This window comes from Lacerta agilis, chromosome 8 (assembly GCF_009819535.1).
Source record: "Lacerta agilis isolate rLacAgi1 chromosome 8, rLacAgi1.pri, whole genome shotgun sequence".
In the NCBI taxonomy this organism is placed as follows: Eukaryota; Metazoa; Chordata; class Lepidosauria; order Squamata; family Lacertidae; genus Lacerta; species Lacerta agilis.
The window spans coordinates 55,814,873-55,832,320 of NC_046319.1; the positions used below are offsets into that span (position 1 = coordinate 55,814,873).

The 17,448-nt window shown below is 46.1% G+C and overlaps 1 protein-coding gene across 1 annotated transcript in view; it reads left to right on the forward strand.

The window, feature by feature from the left end:
• ADGRB2 (adhesion G protein-coupled receptor B2) overlaps positions 1-17,448 on the forward strand; it is a 115,861-nt gene that overhangs the window by 77,874 nt on the left and 20,539 nt on the right. Inside the window, exons 16-21 of the mRNA XM_033157650.1 lie at positions 2,124-2,227; positions 3,016-3,118; positions 11,705-11,855; positions 15,819-15,888; positions 16,784-16,850; positions 17,197-17,282. Of these exons, the coding sequence (XP_033013541.1) occupies positions 2,124-2,227; positions 3,016-3,118; positions 11,705-11,855; positions 15,819-15,888; positions 16,784-16,850; positions 17,197-17,282 (581 nt within the window). The remainder of the gene's footprint in view (positions 1-2,123; positions 2,228-3,015; positions 3,119-11,704; positions 11,856-15,818; positions 15,889-16,783; positions 16,851-17,196; positions 17,283-17,448) is intronic.

Sequence of the window (17,448 nt, forward strand, 5' to 3'; positions counted from 1 at the left end):
ATAAATACCTAAAATAAATTCATTCTATATCACAGGCATTTTTAACCCACTGTTCATCAGTTGATCCATCCCAGGGCAGGTTGCCATAGTTTTTAATACAACAAAAGCAATCTAGTAAATAAAAGCAGGGACAAGAATAAGAATTAAATTCTTTTGCAGTATAAAAGAAACAACTGCAGCAAATGTCCAGGCAAACAGATATGGTTTAACATGGCACCGAAGAAATGCCAAGGCTGCTACTTCGGGGGGGGGGGGAGCATTCCATCATCAGGATGCCTGCCACCACTGAGAAGGAGGACATTTGACAAAGTGCTTCAGCACATGTGCAAAGTGCAGGTTACCCTTTCCCTGAATAGTGAGCGGTGAGCTTCCCACACACATTTGCAATTTACGGGGAAACGCTTCAAGGGCGTAGGTCTTTTTATGTCTAGAAAGACTTGAATCGCCAACTCTTCCCTATGGCAGTGACTGTTCTCTCCCACTCCTCACCTCCCCCACCACCCAACATCTGCTCCCTTTGTCTCCTCTCTGTGCCTACCTCCTCCGCTCTCCTCTTCAGCAGCCCCCTTCACCCTTCCCATTGTTTCCACCCTCCTACTTTCTCTCTGAACTCTTCCCACTTCCAGACGCCTTTAAGTAGATAATGCCATAGATAATGTGGATCTATTCTCTGCAGTGTTTCTCACCCCCCCCCCACGCTCGCTCGCTGCTAGAGTGGTTTAAATTTATAAGAGTTATTAGCAAGCCTTCAAAGCATTAATATGCTTAGCGATGGGGAGGAGGAATAGAGAGCCCGTGCCAGAAGCAAATGGGCAACCATCTTGGGGGCGTACTTGGGAATCCTCCTCTGCCACACTGGCGACGCCACTGAAGGCAGGGGAGAGAGAGGAGCTTTGCTTGCATCGTTTGGTCACAGGCCTCTTTCATGCTCCCCTACCCAGGCGGGGTCATTGGTATTCCGGAAGCATGCCCTATTGGCAAGGAGATGGAGAGCCACCCTTGAGGAATGCAGAAAAGCGGCAATGGATTCTCTCCCCTTCCCTCCCTCATCCAAGACCTCAAGCCATGTGCCACAGGAAGCAAAACAGAAGAGGGTGGCAGGGAGAGATCCAAATTGGGTTATTCAGAGATGCAGACCTTCTTGCTTGTCAGAGAAGGGGCTGTACTTTGGAGAAGGGAGCAGGCTTTAGCCACATGTCTGCTCAAGCTGTTCCATTTCTCCCCCATCTCAACAGGGACCAAAGACCAAGCACAAACTGGTTTTGTAAGAATTCTTCTCTTGTGCTACTCCCCCCAGTGGTGTAGCGAGGGCAGGGCGTTGGGGACAGTGCACCCCGAGTTCCAGCCTGGGGAGGGTGACACTCTGCGCCGCCAACCCCCCCCCCCGCAAGTGCGACTCCCAAGTCACTGCCCGGCAGCCCTTCCGCGCAAGCAGCTGCCGCACAGAAGGGGTGCCGGGCGGCGGCTTGGGAGTCTGGGCAGACTGCGCATGTCTGCAGCAGCCTGCACAGACTGTGCATGTGCAGACTTGCGCAGTCCGCCTGGGCTGCACTCCGTAGCGCATGCGTCATGACGTCATGACGCATATGCTACGGAGCAAGGCCGCGTCACCCGGGGGTGCCGCTTGGCTTGCCGCCCCCAATAACTTCCTAAATTATTGGTACAGGAACTCAAGAGTAGCTTGTGAGAGCCATGAGGTCAGAGCTGCAGCAACCAGCTCAGACTTCCTTACATGCTGAGCTTCTCTTGGGAAGCTGGTCCTTAGTGGAGGAACTGCATATTGAAAGGAAAACATTTAAGGGTGCTTCCAGGTTGTTGCTATTTTCAGGTGTGATTAAATCACAAAATGGCAAATTCAGATTTAGGCAATTAGAGTTGAGCTGGAGCACTTGTGTCACAAACTCACTTTCTTAAAAGATTAGACTTTTGCAATAAGGAAAGTGATAGGGAAATGCACTGGAAAGAGTGGGTAACATTTACCTGGCACAGTGGGATATCCAACCCCATATAACAAATGGTTAAGTCCATAGACTAAGCTGTCCTGCCAGATTTAGCTCACCTTGTGTGAGGGGTGGGGACTCTCTCACTCTCACTGTCTCCATTTTCTGCTTCTACTCTTGCAGGCCATGGACTCCGGCAGCTCCCCCTCTGTCCCACTTATGATTGGTTGTGCTGTTTCTTGTATGGCTTTGTTGACCCTCCTGGTGATCTACGCTGCCTTTTGGAGGTAGGTTGGCTCAGCTATTCATGGCTAGAAGTAGACTCGAGAACTGCTCTTTGAGCTAGCTCTGGTTAACCAAAATCCTGGTAGAGATGTGGCAGAGTCCTCCGAATGGAGTGGTGGGGGTGGGTGGGTGGGAATGGCATACTGAATTTGAGCTGAAATAAGATCTTGCACACATTAGAAATTTGGGGGATTGATAAGTGTGACTTTGATAAGTGTGCTTTCCGCTTTTAAGATTTGATTCAGAGGGTTGTTTTAAGGCAAGAGACATTTTATTGCTTCATTTGAAAGCAACATTCTATCGTCAAGATAATTACTTTATTACTCCACCTCCCAATTTTTTTTCAAAACTCCTAAATTCAGCAACACGTATAAAAGAGGATACTGTAAAAAAAGAGAAAGAAAACTGCTTCCCATTAGGGGGGAAAATGACCTTTTGGTGGGCTTGAAATTAAATATTCAAGCCACAGGTTAGCAAAAAGGGTGGCATTTTTCTTTCCTCTCCTTTGGTACATGCATATGGATGGATTTGTCAATCAGTTCCACATTAGTGATTGTGAAGATAAGTGGGGAGACAGCAATTATTGCCAGGTAAATGGCAGTTTGGGAAGTATCCTTTAAGCATTTTGCTAACACCACAGGTGTTACTACATTTACCTCTTTTATGGTAATTACATATGTGATGTCATGCACATGATGTCAGCCCCCCCCCCCCATGTTGGGTGCAATTTGGCCCCTGTGCTCCAAGTATCTCTCAAAGCTGCTCATCCCCATCACCTTCTTTCTTGCAGGTTTATCAAGTCGGAACGCTCCATCATTCTCCTGAACTTCTGTGTCTCCATTTTGGCCTCCAACGTGTTGATCCTGGTGGGGCAGTCCCAGATGCTCAGTAAGGTGAAAAAAGTTACTCCTTTGCAAGACATCTACAGATCATACTGCTTCGTTTCAGCCTTCGAGAGCGTGGCTCCATGCTGCTTCTAACATAGATTTCTATCTCTCCACCTTCCACTTTTTAAAACGCATCTTCTCTATAAAGCTAAAGGGAAACTTTCAAAATTTGGGCCAGATATTCATAATCTGAATGAAAAGGCCACCTTTTCGAAATGAGTGATATCTTGAGTTTACAATTTGACTAAGATGGAGATTTGAATGGAACACTAGGGAAATGATGTATCTTAAACTTAAGCAATCTTGAACCTCTCTTTGATTTCAGTGGGGAGGTTTAAGCCAATGGGCTCTCCCACCACTTTCTTGGCACCATTTGCAGACTGCAAAAGTGACAGGAGCAGCAGCTCATTAACCTTTGAGGACAAAACAAAGGCTGTGACGGTGTCTACCAAGCAATGCTGTATCATGATTTAACATGGTCCTGATAACGGTTACCATATTTTTCGCTCCATAAGATGTACTTTTTCCTCCTGAAAAGTAAAGGGAAATATCTGTGCGTCTTATGGAGCGAATGGTGGTCCCTGGAGCTGAATTGCCCAGGGGCCAAAAGAGGATCATGCTGTTTATTTTACAAAGAGAAAGGGGGGTGTTGAAAGGACCCCGCTCAGCAGCTGATCAGCAAGAGATTGGGAGAGAGATAAGAGTCCCGGCTCCCTTTCAGACACGCCCTCTTGCGCAGGCCTCCATTGTTGAATGTGCTGCAGAGGGAGGTTGTTTGTTTCCCCAGCGACATGTGACTGGCTGATTAGATTATCTGTCTGGAAACTGTAGAAAAGGCTCCCTTTCCTTTAGAAGCTACAGAAATGTGAGTTGAACCCCATAAAAATGGGGCTTTTCCTCTTTGCTTTTCCCCCTTTGCAAAATGAGCTTTGCTTTTCCCCCTTTGCAAAAAAAGCTGCAAAACTTTTAGCTGATCCTCAAAAAAACAGGGCTTTCCCCTTTGCAAAAAAGCTGCAAAACCTTTAGCTGATCCTAAAAAAAACACAGGGATTTTAGAGGAGGAAAACCAGGAAAAATATTTTTTTTCTTGTTTCCTCCTCTAAAAACGAGGTGCGCCCTATGGTCCGGTGCGCCCTATGGAGCGAAAAATACGGTATATGGGAAAATAGTAAGCACTGCTGGCATTTGCTGCTGCCGCTGTGAAATAGCAGCAGTGGCGACAACAGGGGTGCAAAGGTGGCACTGGTTTCAGTGCCCCCACAAGCTACCAACATTAGGCTGAAATACCCCATTGGAGAAATTTCAGACCAGCTTTAATTTAAAGATGAGTTTAAGTATCCCCACTAAGATCAGTGGGATTTAAAAGTTTAAAGTCGGCAAGACTGGGTGCTAAATAATATTAATAGTATCATGTAAGCACCTAAAAAGTACTTTATCAACCTAGCCAGGGTGCATGAAATAATACAATGTTAAATATTAACCCAGCGGATGGAGTATTTTATACCTTGTTTTTAAATATTTAAACACAGTCGAGCTCATAAAGAATATCTATTTAATTTTGACTTCTAAATTCATATTGAGGGGGATCCCTCTCTACAGGTTTTCACATAATGTGTGCCTCCCCCCCCCCACCTTCTCTCTCAAGGTTATGCTTCTGATTGTGTGTCTTCCTTTCGTTTGCCTCTGGAACCTGATATTTGAAGGTGTAGAGTCTATCTGTGCCTTAAGGCACAGATTCCCAGAGGCAAGCTGAATGCAGATGGGAACAGAACTCTGGCCTAGAGAAGCTCCCACCCCACCCAGAACTCTTTATATGTTCCACCTCAAAAGAGTTTGAGGAGCTTTCCCAGTAACTTCTCTCCCCCCCCCACTTCGTTGCCCCCAACTCTCTCTAGCTACATCATTGTCACTGAGAGGGAAGGAAGGAGGCAGCAGCTGTTTGGGAGATGAGTCATACTGAGTGACAGAGCCTGCCCTAGTGCTTGTCTGCATGAAGGAAATTGCAATATTTGGTTATCTGCAGCTTGCACATCCAAGAAGAAAAGGGGGTGATGCTACATAGCCAAGTAAAGAAGCACCGTGTGCTGCAAAATGTTTCTTATTCAAGAGAGACGGAAGCAGTGCTTGGGCACAGAATTCAATGCCTGAGAATGTCTGTTTCTAGTTGGTTTGTGCAAAACTTGGCTTGAAAGACTGTGGCCTTCAGTTGCAGGTGGGGGGGAGCAGTTTTTACAGGGGAGGAGAGGAGTCCAGGATAAGATGCCCTCAGTGAGCTCCCTTAAAATGTAAGGGGTGAGGACTGTACCATTCTCACCGCCCACCCTTCCCTTAGTGCCAACTAAAGGCATCTCACTCTTGCGGCCCCTGCTCCTCTCCACCACTGTAATCTCAGAGGAGCTGCCCCAGCCTGCCTTGGACCCCAATCTCTGGTGGGCGGAGCAGCCACCACTAGTGATGGAGGAGAAATTTCACTTTGCATTTTACCGAGGAACTGCCTGATTTCACACTTCTCCAAATGTTGCGACGCACTTCACAGAATGCACACCGGTGCATATGCTAGGGGGAAATGTGTGTGGATCCATATGACAGTGAAAACAACATACAGCAGTTGATTAATTTAGCGGAGTTTGCTTGCAAAAATGTTTGTACTAGTCAGAACTTTATACACAAAAGTGTTATGGTGTACACACTCATTTATTGTGTCCAACTGTAATCCCTGGTGACATGGGTTTTGCAGATTTCAGGGCACTCCAAAACCTGCAGCAACTCTTTAACCAGTGGGAAAAGGAGGGAAAGAATGTGCCCATCTAAAACAGCAGTTGTTCTTTCATGCCATATTTGACTCTCTGGGGGAAAACAACTCTGTCAGGCTCTGGTTCCATTTGGTGTGATACAGTCTGGGGAGCAGCATATCTTCATACATTCTCCCCTCCACACCTATCCTTTCTCCAGTGCAAACCCTCCAGAACTGACATGTGAATTTCAGCCTAGGGAGATCAAAGGTGGCTGCAGCCTCCCTCTCAGCCCCCAGGCGGCCCATCCATTGCTGCGCAAGGGACCTCCTGCATAATAGATCACTACCCTGCAGCATTTCCTCTTGATGTAGTAGAGACAACGAGGAGCTCGGAAAGCATGTTGCAGGCATGAGTAGTACAAGGAGGGGCATGTGTATGCCAGAGGAGCTGCTGGCACTTTTGGGCCTTGCTAGACGAAACCCTTGTTAATGAAATGGCGGGGGGAGTTGCTGCTTCTGGACTGTGGCTGGAGACAGGCAATTAGGAGTTGCTTGGTTTTCAAAAGAGAGAATCGTATTGCAATTGAGCAACTATTGCCGGCATGAATTGCAAAACGAACAAACAAAACTATTGCAAAGTAAGTTGAAATGTATCAATTTTCAGCACTGCAGACTATCAGATTGTAAAGTTTCCCAATTGTTTAGATTTTTTTTTAAAAAAATCTCCTTGGTAATCAACAATGCTCTTTGGGGAATGAAAAGTATCTTGTAAATTTCTCACTGCTTAGCATGTGTAAATAATAATAATAATAATAATAATAATAATAATAATAATAATAATAATAATATTTATACCCCACCCATCTGGCTGGGTTTCCCCAGCCACTCTACCCTGTGAGTCAGTGGTAGGAAACCTCTGGCACACTGGTCTAGTTAGGTTTCCATTCCAAAAAGAAAAAGATACTAGATATGATTGTAATGGGGCACAGGAGGATAGCCTTCCTTCCTTCCTTCCTTCCTTCCTTCCTTCCTTCCTTCCTTCCTTCCTTTCTTTCTTTCTTTCTTTCTTTCTTTCTTTCTTTCTTTCTTTCTTTCTTTCTTGTGTTTAGACCCTCCTTACAATTTGAAGTTTCTGAGAGAGAAATTAAAGTATATTTAAAATGCCATAAGATCAACAAGAGCTACTAGAGGGGAACAAATGTGTGTGCAAATGCCAACACCACCTTCAGGTGTCCCATCTGCCACTCTGCTTCTAAATCTTTGGGCCATGCTAGGTCCAAAAACAGGGGAGCAGCCAAGCCCTTAATGCACAGTTGGTGGGCTGTGTTCAGCTTCATGGGCCACAGGCAGGCTCTCGATGTCTACCTTACCCACATCAGTTGTCCTAATTCCTGTCTCGCTCCTTAATCGCCATAGGGGTGATGGAGAAGTTTGATTCAGTTCACATTTAAAGGTGAACGTACCCAATTCCAAAACAAAATGCAAGCCAAAGTACAGCCATCCCTCAAGATTCACGTATCTGTAGTGCAGTTCTCCAAACAAGTAATGCATACAGAAATTCACAAACATGGGGTGAAGTGACATATTTGTCCATCCCTAAATCTTCATGAGAAGCTGAAACATCTAAGGCTAATCACATATTATACAAATATGCAGGTTTCCTAAATTAACCAGCAGAGAAACAAATACATATAAAACGTACCTAATGGGTTGTATGTGCTTGTGTGTTTATCATAAAATATATACACTGCTTGATGATTGTTGTTGTGTTTTCTTTTTTAAAAAAACCAACAACCCTCAAAGTAGTTTACAAAAAGATAAAACAATAAAATCATGGAAAAACTCATGATTTAGAAGTTACAATACGAAACACAGTAAAATTACCTAAACTTTCTAAGCTTGACTAAAGAAGAATGTTTTCAGCAGGCCCCAAAAAGAGTACAGTGAAGGCACCTGCTTGATCTCAGTATATATGGATATACTTAGGACATTATGCTGCAGGAATATATTAGAGTGTGGAACTTGACTCTTATTATTTGTGTTTATATGCACAGTCAGGCTCTTAAGAAAACAACGCATGGGAGATGTGCACAAAAGCAGGCACTCGGTGCAAGGGGGTGGTTTCGAGCTGCCAAATTCCATGTTTAAATCCACTTAAAATGGATTTCTTCTCTGTCCCTAGTCCCACATTGTGCAGGCCTGGTTTAGGCTAAATGCAGAGCCCGTTAGCTGATGTTGCTGATGGACCATCCCTTTGCTGTTTGTTGCAACGTTGGGAATCTCCCGTGTTTCATGGCCCAAATTTTGCTTGTGCATTGCAATGCTGGTGTTTCATGTCCCTTCTCCGTGCTTAACTCCTTCTCCAGCATGTGGACCAGAGCCAGGCATGCCCTATTAGCACTTGTCTCTTTGTTATAATGCCAGTAAACCTAATGCAGCCATTGACTGATTGGCTGGTAGGGACAACAGCCACTTCTGCCAGTTTTTATCCAGCATCAGGGAAGGAAGGGTTGTGTCGCTTGGCTTAGGCTTTGAAATCCAGCCCCACAATGATACAGTGCTGGGCTTGCAGTGTCTTTCAAGTACAGGGCTCATTTTATTTTGAATAAATTTCCATATGCAAATGAACCCAGGGGTGGGGGCAGAGGCGGAGCTAGCTGCTTTGGCACCCGGAGTGACACACATGCATGGGGGGGGGGTGTGGAGTGAGCCACCCATGGTAGGCTGCTTCCTGGGCGGGGGGGGGGGTAGCCACGTCGCTTTGCTAACAGCCATCCTCCCTTCCCTCTTCCTTTTGACAGCTCGGGGGAGGCTCCCCCCCAGGAAGCAGCCAGGGAGCGGGGGGGGGGGCAATGGTGCACCACCCACCAGCGACTCCCAAGCCTCCCCCGAGCTGTCAAAATGAAGGGGAAAGGGAGAAAGGCTGCCGGCAAGCACAATTCCGCCCCTTCCCCCAACAGCTCGGGGTAAGCTTGGCAGGCGGCACCCCAAATGTCACCCCCCTCAGTGATGACACCTGGGGAAACTGAGGAGAAACTGAAATCAACAGATTTTCCCATCCCTACTGGGGCCCTGTGATCAGCATTGTGTTTCAGGAGCTGTATGCACATGTGGGTGCATTCATGCGCCAGATGCCTTCACAATTTAGGATAAGCTCATTGCAGCAAGGCCAGAGGCTTAAAGGCCTCCTTCACAGTATGACTTTTTCAGGAGTGTCAGAAAGCACATCCCATTTTCAACACCTTCAGTTTGTTTCTGTACTGTTCTCCTTCGTGCAATTTCCCCCATCCTGCTCCTTCCCTTTGCAATCGTCGGCCTCATTTGCCCACACTGTTGTTTTATTTTATTTTTTTTATAAAGAATTTATTGGCATTTTTATAACAAAACATACACCCACACCCACACCTACAATTATACAATTATAAACAAATACAATTATAGAACAAATACGAATATTGCCAGGATTCTTCTTCTTGTTTATATACATAATTTTTTTTTTCCTATTTCCGAATCTTGACGGTTGACTTCCCCTGCCTTTTCACCTTCGGTTTCATATCCATAATCTACTTTTTTAACAACTTCCCTCTAAAGATTAAACTCAGTTAAAAAGAAAACAATCATCTTAATCATCTTAGTCTATATTGACTAATAATACACCATAATCATAACAAATTATTCTTATCAAATCTATACTAACTTCTTCTGTCCTTTATCCTGCTGCTAATACTATAAAATTTCAAATATCTCCTTTCTTATATAAAAAAACCAAATAAAACTAACAATCTTCACCCTCCGATTTCAGAATATCATAACAGACCATTTAAATTTTAAACTTAATACTTCACCCTACTCCCCCTCTGTCCATTATCCTTCTCCGTCTATCACCGGAACCCATCTTCCAATTGTCCTCTTTTCCCATATGTCCACAGATCCAGGCACAGTTCGCAACAAACCTTGCATTGAGCTTCAGGGTACCCATCTCATCTTCTTTCGGCTGCTCCTCTTCTTTGTACCATTCTTCTTCTTTTTGTAAATATCTTAATTCTTTGTCCCTTACCCCCGAGCTCACACCTCGGGGTCTGGATATAGCAAATCTTACCGTCCCGGGGCTGCCACCCCCAAAGAACGGATCCTTTTCCCGGAGTCGCCCTGTCATTTCTCTCCATCCTTCAAACATCCCTTTCAGCTCTTTGCCAAGGTTTCCTTCCATCGTATCAAAGATTTGAAAAGCCTCCTCTGTGGGAAGTAATTTTTTTTTCATACTCCCACTCAAGACTTTCACTTTCCGATTAAGCTGTTCCAGCTTCAAAACAATAAGCCTTTGTTCATCCGTTAGTCCAGAGTTCAAAATAAGTTCAAACACACAATCCAGCATATTGAGAGAGGGGATGGATATCAAATTTCAGTTCCTATCTCTATGTTCTTCCTTTTATAGCAGTTATTTTCCACGTCGATTCAGACTTTTCATCGCCATTTTTCCTGAAGCCAGAGCGCAAAGACCAAAACTTTAAACGGAGATATTTTCCGCAAACTTACTCCCCAAAGGGAGATTTTAACAGCCTCATTTATCAAAGTTCGAATACTTTGTAGCCAATTTTGTAGCAGCAGTCACTTAAGCTGGTTAATTTCTTTCCCCCGAAGGGAGGGAGGCAGGCTTCCTTTCCACTTCCCCCCGGATCGTCCGAAAAGCATAAAATCTAATCCAATCGAATACTCACGACCACCGGGTTTCTTTAATTCCAAAAATCACAGGTAGAACTTTGACGCTCGTCACGGGGGTGACCGCCGCATTTACATCCCGGTTGGGGCATGTCCCCTATAGCCCGGCTCCGTTGTCCCTTCACCCCCACTCCCCCTTTACAGGGGGAGCGAGGGAAGGGTTCGGAGCACTAATGGGCACAGCCGGGGAGCCCAGGGTGCGGGACGCTCTTCCCGCACCCCACCGGAGCCCCGCTTTGCGGTAGCGGGGCTCCAACCCCCGGGACGGACTGGGTCGCCTCGCAGCCAAGGCAACCCACGACCGCTCCGCGATGGCGTCGCCGCCGGAAGTGCCCACACTGTTGTTTTAATCCAGTTGATTGTCAAGGTGACCCGTGTGATTTGGGTCGTTGACATCACAGCAATGTATCAGTGATGACAATGTTATGGAAAAGCAGAGTCACACAATATGCTACTGGCTAAGAGTGAGACAGGAAATCCCTTTGCTTGGTCGTGGATTTCTGGGCCAGACTTCCCAGTTTGCCATATCAACTTGGATTTTTAGTAGAACTTCACACTCTGTTTACCAGAGCCAGGTCCAAAAAAACATATCATTAGAAAGAAAGAGCAGGGTGTCTCTGAGGCACATCTGAGCCCATGAATTTGTTTTCAGTGCCAGAACTGAATTGAGCTCACAGTCCTTTCACACACAAAACGTCCACTCCTGAGGTTAGCTTTCTTAATTTCAGCAGCCTAATTTAGGTCATTTTCTTGTTGTTAAACAGTTGCACGTCACAAACCCTATCTGATCTATTGCAAGTTACACAGAAATCTGCCAGTATGGGAGGAAATTCCCCTTGAGGGTTCAAGTACAGAGGATCATACCAAATTCCTGAACAGTCAGCGTGCAATAATGCATCACAGCATCCCAATCTGCCTTCCACTCACCCCTGCTTTTGATTCCTGAAATATGCAAATACTAAAAAGCATTATTAGTTAGATTTGGAAAGTGAATCTCCAAGGAAAGGTGTTCAATTGCAAGGGGTGTGCATGCATGCCATTTGTTCTTGAATACAACCCAACTCATTTATGTAGGACGCCCCTGCATTCTGATGACTCACATTCACTCCCTTCTCTTTCTTCTCTTCCCCAATCTCCAGGGCGTGTGCACCATGACTGCTGCATTCCTCCACTTCTTCTTCCTCTCTTCCTTTTGCTGGGTGCTGACAGAGGCCTGGCAATCCTACTTGGCTGTGATTGGCAGGATCCGGACACGCCTAGTTCGTAAACGCTTCCTCTGCCTCGGATGGGGTAAGAGGGCATCTTCTCTTCGGGAGCCAGAGTGTTGTCTCTCTGAATGCAGGGGGGGGGGGAGGTCAGGGAGGCATCATGCAGGGAAAGGGGGAATTGCCTTATAGGTCTGGTTCACGCAGGAACATTCATTGCTTGCAGGAATATCCAACATTCTCAGTCCACTAGTGCAGGAGTTTAAAGGTTGCTCAACAAAGAAATCCAACACAAGAGTTGTGCTAGCAGAAGCTGGTTGTGCAACAGCTATTTCTTCTGGTGCAACCTGTTGCATAACAATCTTGGGTAAAGTACTTGTGTTTTATCTTGTGCAGCAACATTCTGCTAGTGCAACAAATATACTGCTTGGTGACTTTCACACTACATTGGACCTTGAGCACATTAAGGATTGTAAGCCTGTAATTTTGTATAATAAAACAGGACGATAAAAGGGCCACCTATTTGTGGGAATTAACTTTTTTTGCCTGAGAGGCATGCTTTTACCCAGTTTAGTTTCCAAACTGAATATTTGCCTGTTAGGTTTTCTGATTGGCCAGAAAAGGACTGTTTTTGTGTATGTTGAACAGGTGAAGTGGAATATGGTGCACTATATCTTACATTGTTCTTTATATAATTCATTGGAGGGGAGGTTAAGTTTAATCTCCCCATTCAGTCCTGCTTACAAGCCCAACCAGCTGATTTTAAAAATAAGATGGCTGCTAGCTGATCCGTTAACTATAGGGTCACTTTATTTTCACTAGCTGTAGAGGCCTTTCTGAACTGGATCAGTGCTAAATGTTAAGGGAAGAGTTTTTAATAAATGAATGTTTTAAATCTTGTTTATTGTATTGTCAGGGTTCATCCCTGTCTTATTGGTTTGATGATTATCTTTCTTTACACATGTGTGTTTTATTGCCGTGGCCATTGGCTATAAACAATAATAAAGCTTCAAGGTGAACCTGTGCATCAGATACAAATCTTACTGACTGCAGCAATAGCATCCAAGAAGTGGCTTGAAGGTGCAGAATCCTGGTTAAGTTGGAGGGGGCCTTCTAGGCCACTTAGACCAGCCTTTGCTAGCCTAGTGCTCTCCAGGTATTTTGGACTATAGCTTCCATCAGCCCTGTGCTAGCCGAGGCGAATGGGAATTGTAGTCAAAGCATCTGAAGGGCTTTTGATTAGGGAAGGCTGATCAACTCCTGCTCTGTGCAAGGAATCCAGAACTAGAACACCCATAAAAGAGAGCCCTTCACCCCTCTGGGCAATTGGCTCCATTGTCAAATTGCTCTTACTGTTAACAAAGTTTATTTTCCTAATGTTGAACCGAAATGTACCCTCCTGTCACTTCAGTACATTAGATCTAGTCCTGCCTTGTAGGGCAGCAGGCAGCAAGTCTTTCTCATCTTCTGTGTGAAACCCCTCTCAGTTGTATAAAGGATACTGCTGCCATGTGCTCTTTCAGTCTTCTCTTCTGCAGGCGGAGCTTCCTCCAGCCAGTGGCGTAGGAAGGGCAGGGCGTAGGGGGCGCTCCGCCCCGGGTTCCAGGGGAGGGGGGTTGACACTTCGCAACCCCTCCCGCCACTCCCCGCCGCCCGGCACCCTGTCCATGCTGCTCCACAGACGGCCGGGGCAGCCCCACAAGCCGCCGCTCGCCCAGTGGCTCCCCCGGTCGCTGTGGGAGCAGCAGCGCCAGGTGGGCTGCACTGTGCATGCCTGGAAATTCCGGGCATGCACAGTGCATCTGAGTTGGCGCTGCTGCTCCCACGGTGACTGAGCGAACCGCCGAGCAAGCAGCAGCTCGTGGGGCTGCCCCGTCCATAAAGCAGCATGGACAGGGCACACCACAAGCCACCGCTCGCCCAATCATTGCAGGAGCAGCAGTGCCGGGGCGATGGACTGCGCATGTGCAGCATTTCCGCACATGCGCAGCCCGTCCTGACGTGCGTCGTGATGTCGCGACACACGCGTTGTGACGCCACAACACCCTGCCCCCAGGGGTGTGCCTCCGCGCGCTGCCCCGGGCGGTGCGGATACTTCCTCCGCTACTGCCTCCAGCCTTTCCACACTGCCAGCTTCTAACAGCAAAATGGAATTCTTACAGCACCTGCTGTCATCACCTGCACAATGCTTTGGTGATGGAGGCAATCAGCAAGGTGCAGAGTAGTCAAAGGATGGGCATGCATATTGCAAGCCAGTCTTTGATCTCAGCATAACACAGTTTGCACCCAATTGCTTTTGGAAGGAGGAGTTTCACAAACTGGAAGTGTGAGGAGAATGAAAGCTTCACCTAACCTGCAACGAAACCAAAACTCGGCATGACATCAAGGGGGCTTCCAGACCAGTTTATTGAGCATCCTTACTTTTTGCAGGGGGATGCACTGACTATTTAATGAGTGTTCATTCTGATTCGTTCATGGGTAGGTTAGATGTTGCTGTGTGAAAGTAAATGTTATTACCCAACACTTTCCGGTGCATTTCCCTGTCACTTTCCTTATCGCTATCTCATATCTTTTGGGGAAGCAGTTTTGTAGCACAAGAGCCCCCAGTCAGCTTTAATAGTGTCACCTAAATTCGCTGGTAGGTGACTAACTCCCACCTGCAAACAGCAACAGTCAGGAAGCACCCCAGATGTCCAGAATTGGGAATGTTCAGAAAATAACTCCTGCAGGTTGGAAAACTTAGACCAGCTTATGAGGTGAGCCATTGCAAGGTGAGCCGAACCCCTCTCTGCAGATTGGCTTGGCTCATTTTGTAACCAGCAGTTCAGTCTGTAGTTAGCTCACCTCTATGCCAACTTTGCTTGCTATTCATTTCACTCCTCCCCTTTCCCAAACTTAACCTTGTGGGTAGGGAGGGAAGGGTAAGACTAGGCCACACAATCAAATAATTCTTGGTAGAAAGTCAAACGTTCCTCCATGTGCTCTTTGAGACAAAAGGTGGGCCAGTTCTAGATAAAGATAGGGGAATTCCACCTGTAACTAACCAGTACAATTCAAAATCTCTGTGTGACAACTTTCCCCTTTAACCACTTTGTTACAGAGGTTTGTATGAATCAAGTGCCAGGAACGGGGCAAGTACTTGTGGGCAGGGGAACTCAAAATGCAAAAGCAGCAAGAACAAAGACACTGCTTGTGTGGTGGTGGGGAGGGGAGGGAAACCTGATTCATGCAAACCCACACACCTTTTTGGGTCTGTCCTCCGAATAAGTCATTAAAGCCCTCCCTTGCCAGTTCCCCATTGCTTTGGAAGAAAAGAAAAATAACCCTTACTATTGCAAAATAGGGGAGTAACTGATGCTGGAAGCATGCCGAGGTCACTATCAAGCCAGGGTGAGCATGCTCAGAGACATAATTTACTTGTGGGATCAAGGGACCTGCAGTTTACTCAGCTCAGCCCAATTGGTCCCAGCAGAAAATGGTGGGTCTGAGCATGGTCAGAACTGTCAGTTCAAGGTCAGGAGCTTAGCAGGCCTGCATGCTTCGCTGGTTGTAAGCAGAACTCTCTCCTGCTGCCCGTTACCTCTCCCCCTCCATTCCAAGGATGCATTAAAAATATATCATGCTGGGTTTTGTGAGCATTCTTTGCAAGTGCTCTCAACCCCCCGGGGATTTTGGGACTATGCCAAAGGACTGCTCATCGAAACCAAGATGGTTTGTGAGATGGTCAGATGTAGGAATGGATGGGGATTTTATTCAGGCTGCATTTTAAAGTGAATCAACCTAGTTCAACAGTCCAAGTTCAGAACTGCTGAACAGCATGCAGAACACAGCTATCAGTCAGAATCCCATAGCCCTCTGAATTTTGCAATGCAGTTAATGATGCAAATGCTGGGGGGGGGAATGTGTGTGTTTTAAGGGGGGGGGGTCTTTTTCTCATCCCGTGGACCCAGTTCACCCATCCCTGGTAGCTGGTTCTCCACAAAGTGCTTCAGATGCAGAATTCTTTTGTGGTTGTACCTGCATTTTTGTCTCTGTATTTCCCATCTAGGGTTGCCAGCCTTGGTAGTTGCTGTCTCCGTCGGCTTTACTCGGACCAAAGGATACGGAACATCCAGCTAGTAGGTTCCATAGGTTCCAAAACTTTCTGGTCTTATCTTCCTAAAATAAAATGGGCAGGGGGGGAGGAGAACTGAAACATCTACGGCATGGGTAGGCAAACTAAGGCCCGGGGGCCGGATCCAGCCCAATCGCCTTCTAACTCCACCCACAGACAGTCCAGGAATCAGCATGTTTTTACATGGGTAGAATGTGTGCCTTTATTTAAAATGCATCTCTGGGTTATTTGTGGGGCATAGGAATTCGTTCCCCCCCCAAAAAAAAATATAGTCCAGCCCCCCACAAGGTCTGAGGGACAGTGGACCAGCCCCCTGCTGAAAAAGTTTACTGGCCCCTGATCTAAGGAGAACCTAAGAATCCCCAACACATCTGAGATTGGAGCATCTTTCCAATAATGCAGATCTCCAGGAAAATAATGCTTGGAAAAAATGCATATGCTAGGGTAATGTTTGCATTTAAATGCATGTATACATTAAAACTTCATGCAAAATGCTGTGTATTAGGGGAAATTGCTTTGAAAAAAATGTGCAAATTATACAAAGTTGCTTAATGTTAGTAGTAGTAGTACTACTACTACTAGTAGTAGTAGTAGTATTCTGCCCATCTGAGTGGGTTGCCTCAGCCACTCTGGGTGGCTTCCAACAAAAATGTGTTTATGTAAGGAGAAATTCACACTAAGATGCTGATGAATTTTCATGAGGTTTTTAAAATATATATATAAAGTATCAAACTAATATGAAACATGGAGAACGGAACTTAAAATTGGAAAAGTGAGAAACCGAGAAAGCAAAATTGACTGTATCTCCTTCCCCTGTTTAAAAAAAACAGGAATCCGGGAGCCTTAAACTCTGAGATATTTCTTGACCCTTCCTCCTCTTTCTTGGCTTCTCTCCCCAGCTGCTGGCTGTCCCTTGAAGGAGGGCTGCTCTACGCCTTTGTTGGCCCTGCTGCTGTGATTGTTCTGGTAGGTGCTCAAATGCTGCCCAGTGGTGCTGGTGGCCGTTGCCTTGTTCTGCGGATCATTTACTATGCTGCCATTTCATCGCTTTCCATGCCAGTGAGCAAAAGGCCTTTAGGAGACACGTCGTTTCCTTCCTTTTAGGTTGAGCACTTTAAGAAATTTTGTTGATATGCCCTTTGCTTTCGTTGTTGTTGGGGCTGTTTTTGCATTTTATGGAATTGCAAGTCGCTTTGAGGCCTCTTTTTTCATTTAACAGCTGTCTGCTGCAATGTGAATTTTAAGGGGCCTAGAAATTAGATAGTCCTGTGGACGCTGCTGACTGTGGATCTCTCTCCCTCTCCACTGCCAGGTCAACATGCTGATCGGAATCATCGTCTTCAACAAGCTCATGTCTCGGGATGGCATCTCAGATAAGTCCAAAAAGCAGCGAGCTGGGTAAGGCCGTCCCCCCACACAAACACACACTGCACACACCAGTTCCAGACACTCTTTTTTGTGACAAAATGCTGAAGCCGGCGTACCTGCCAGGAGAACAAGGTGCCATATATGTGGCGGGGCAATGGTGTAGGAAGGAAGGGTGCTTGTCTCCTGCTGAGCAAAA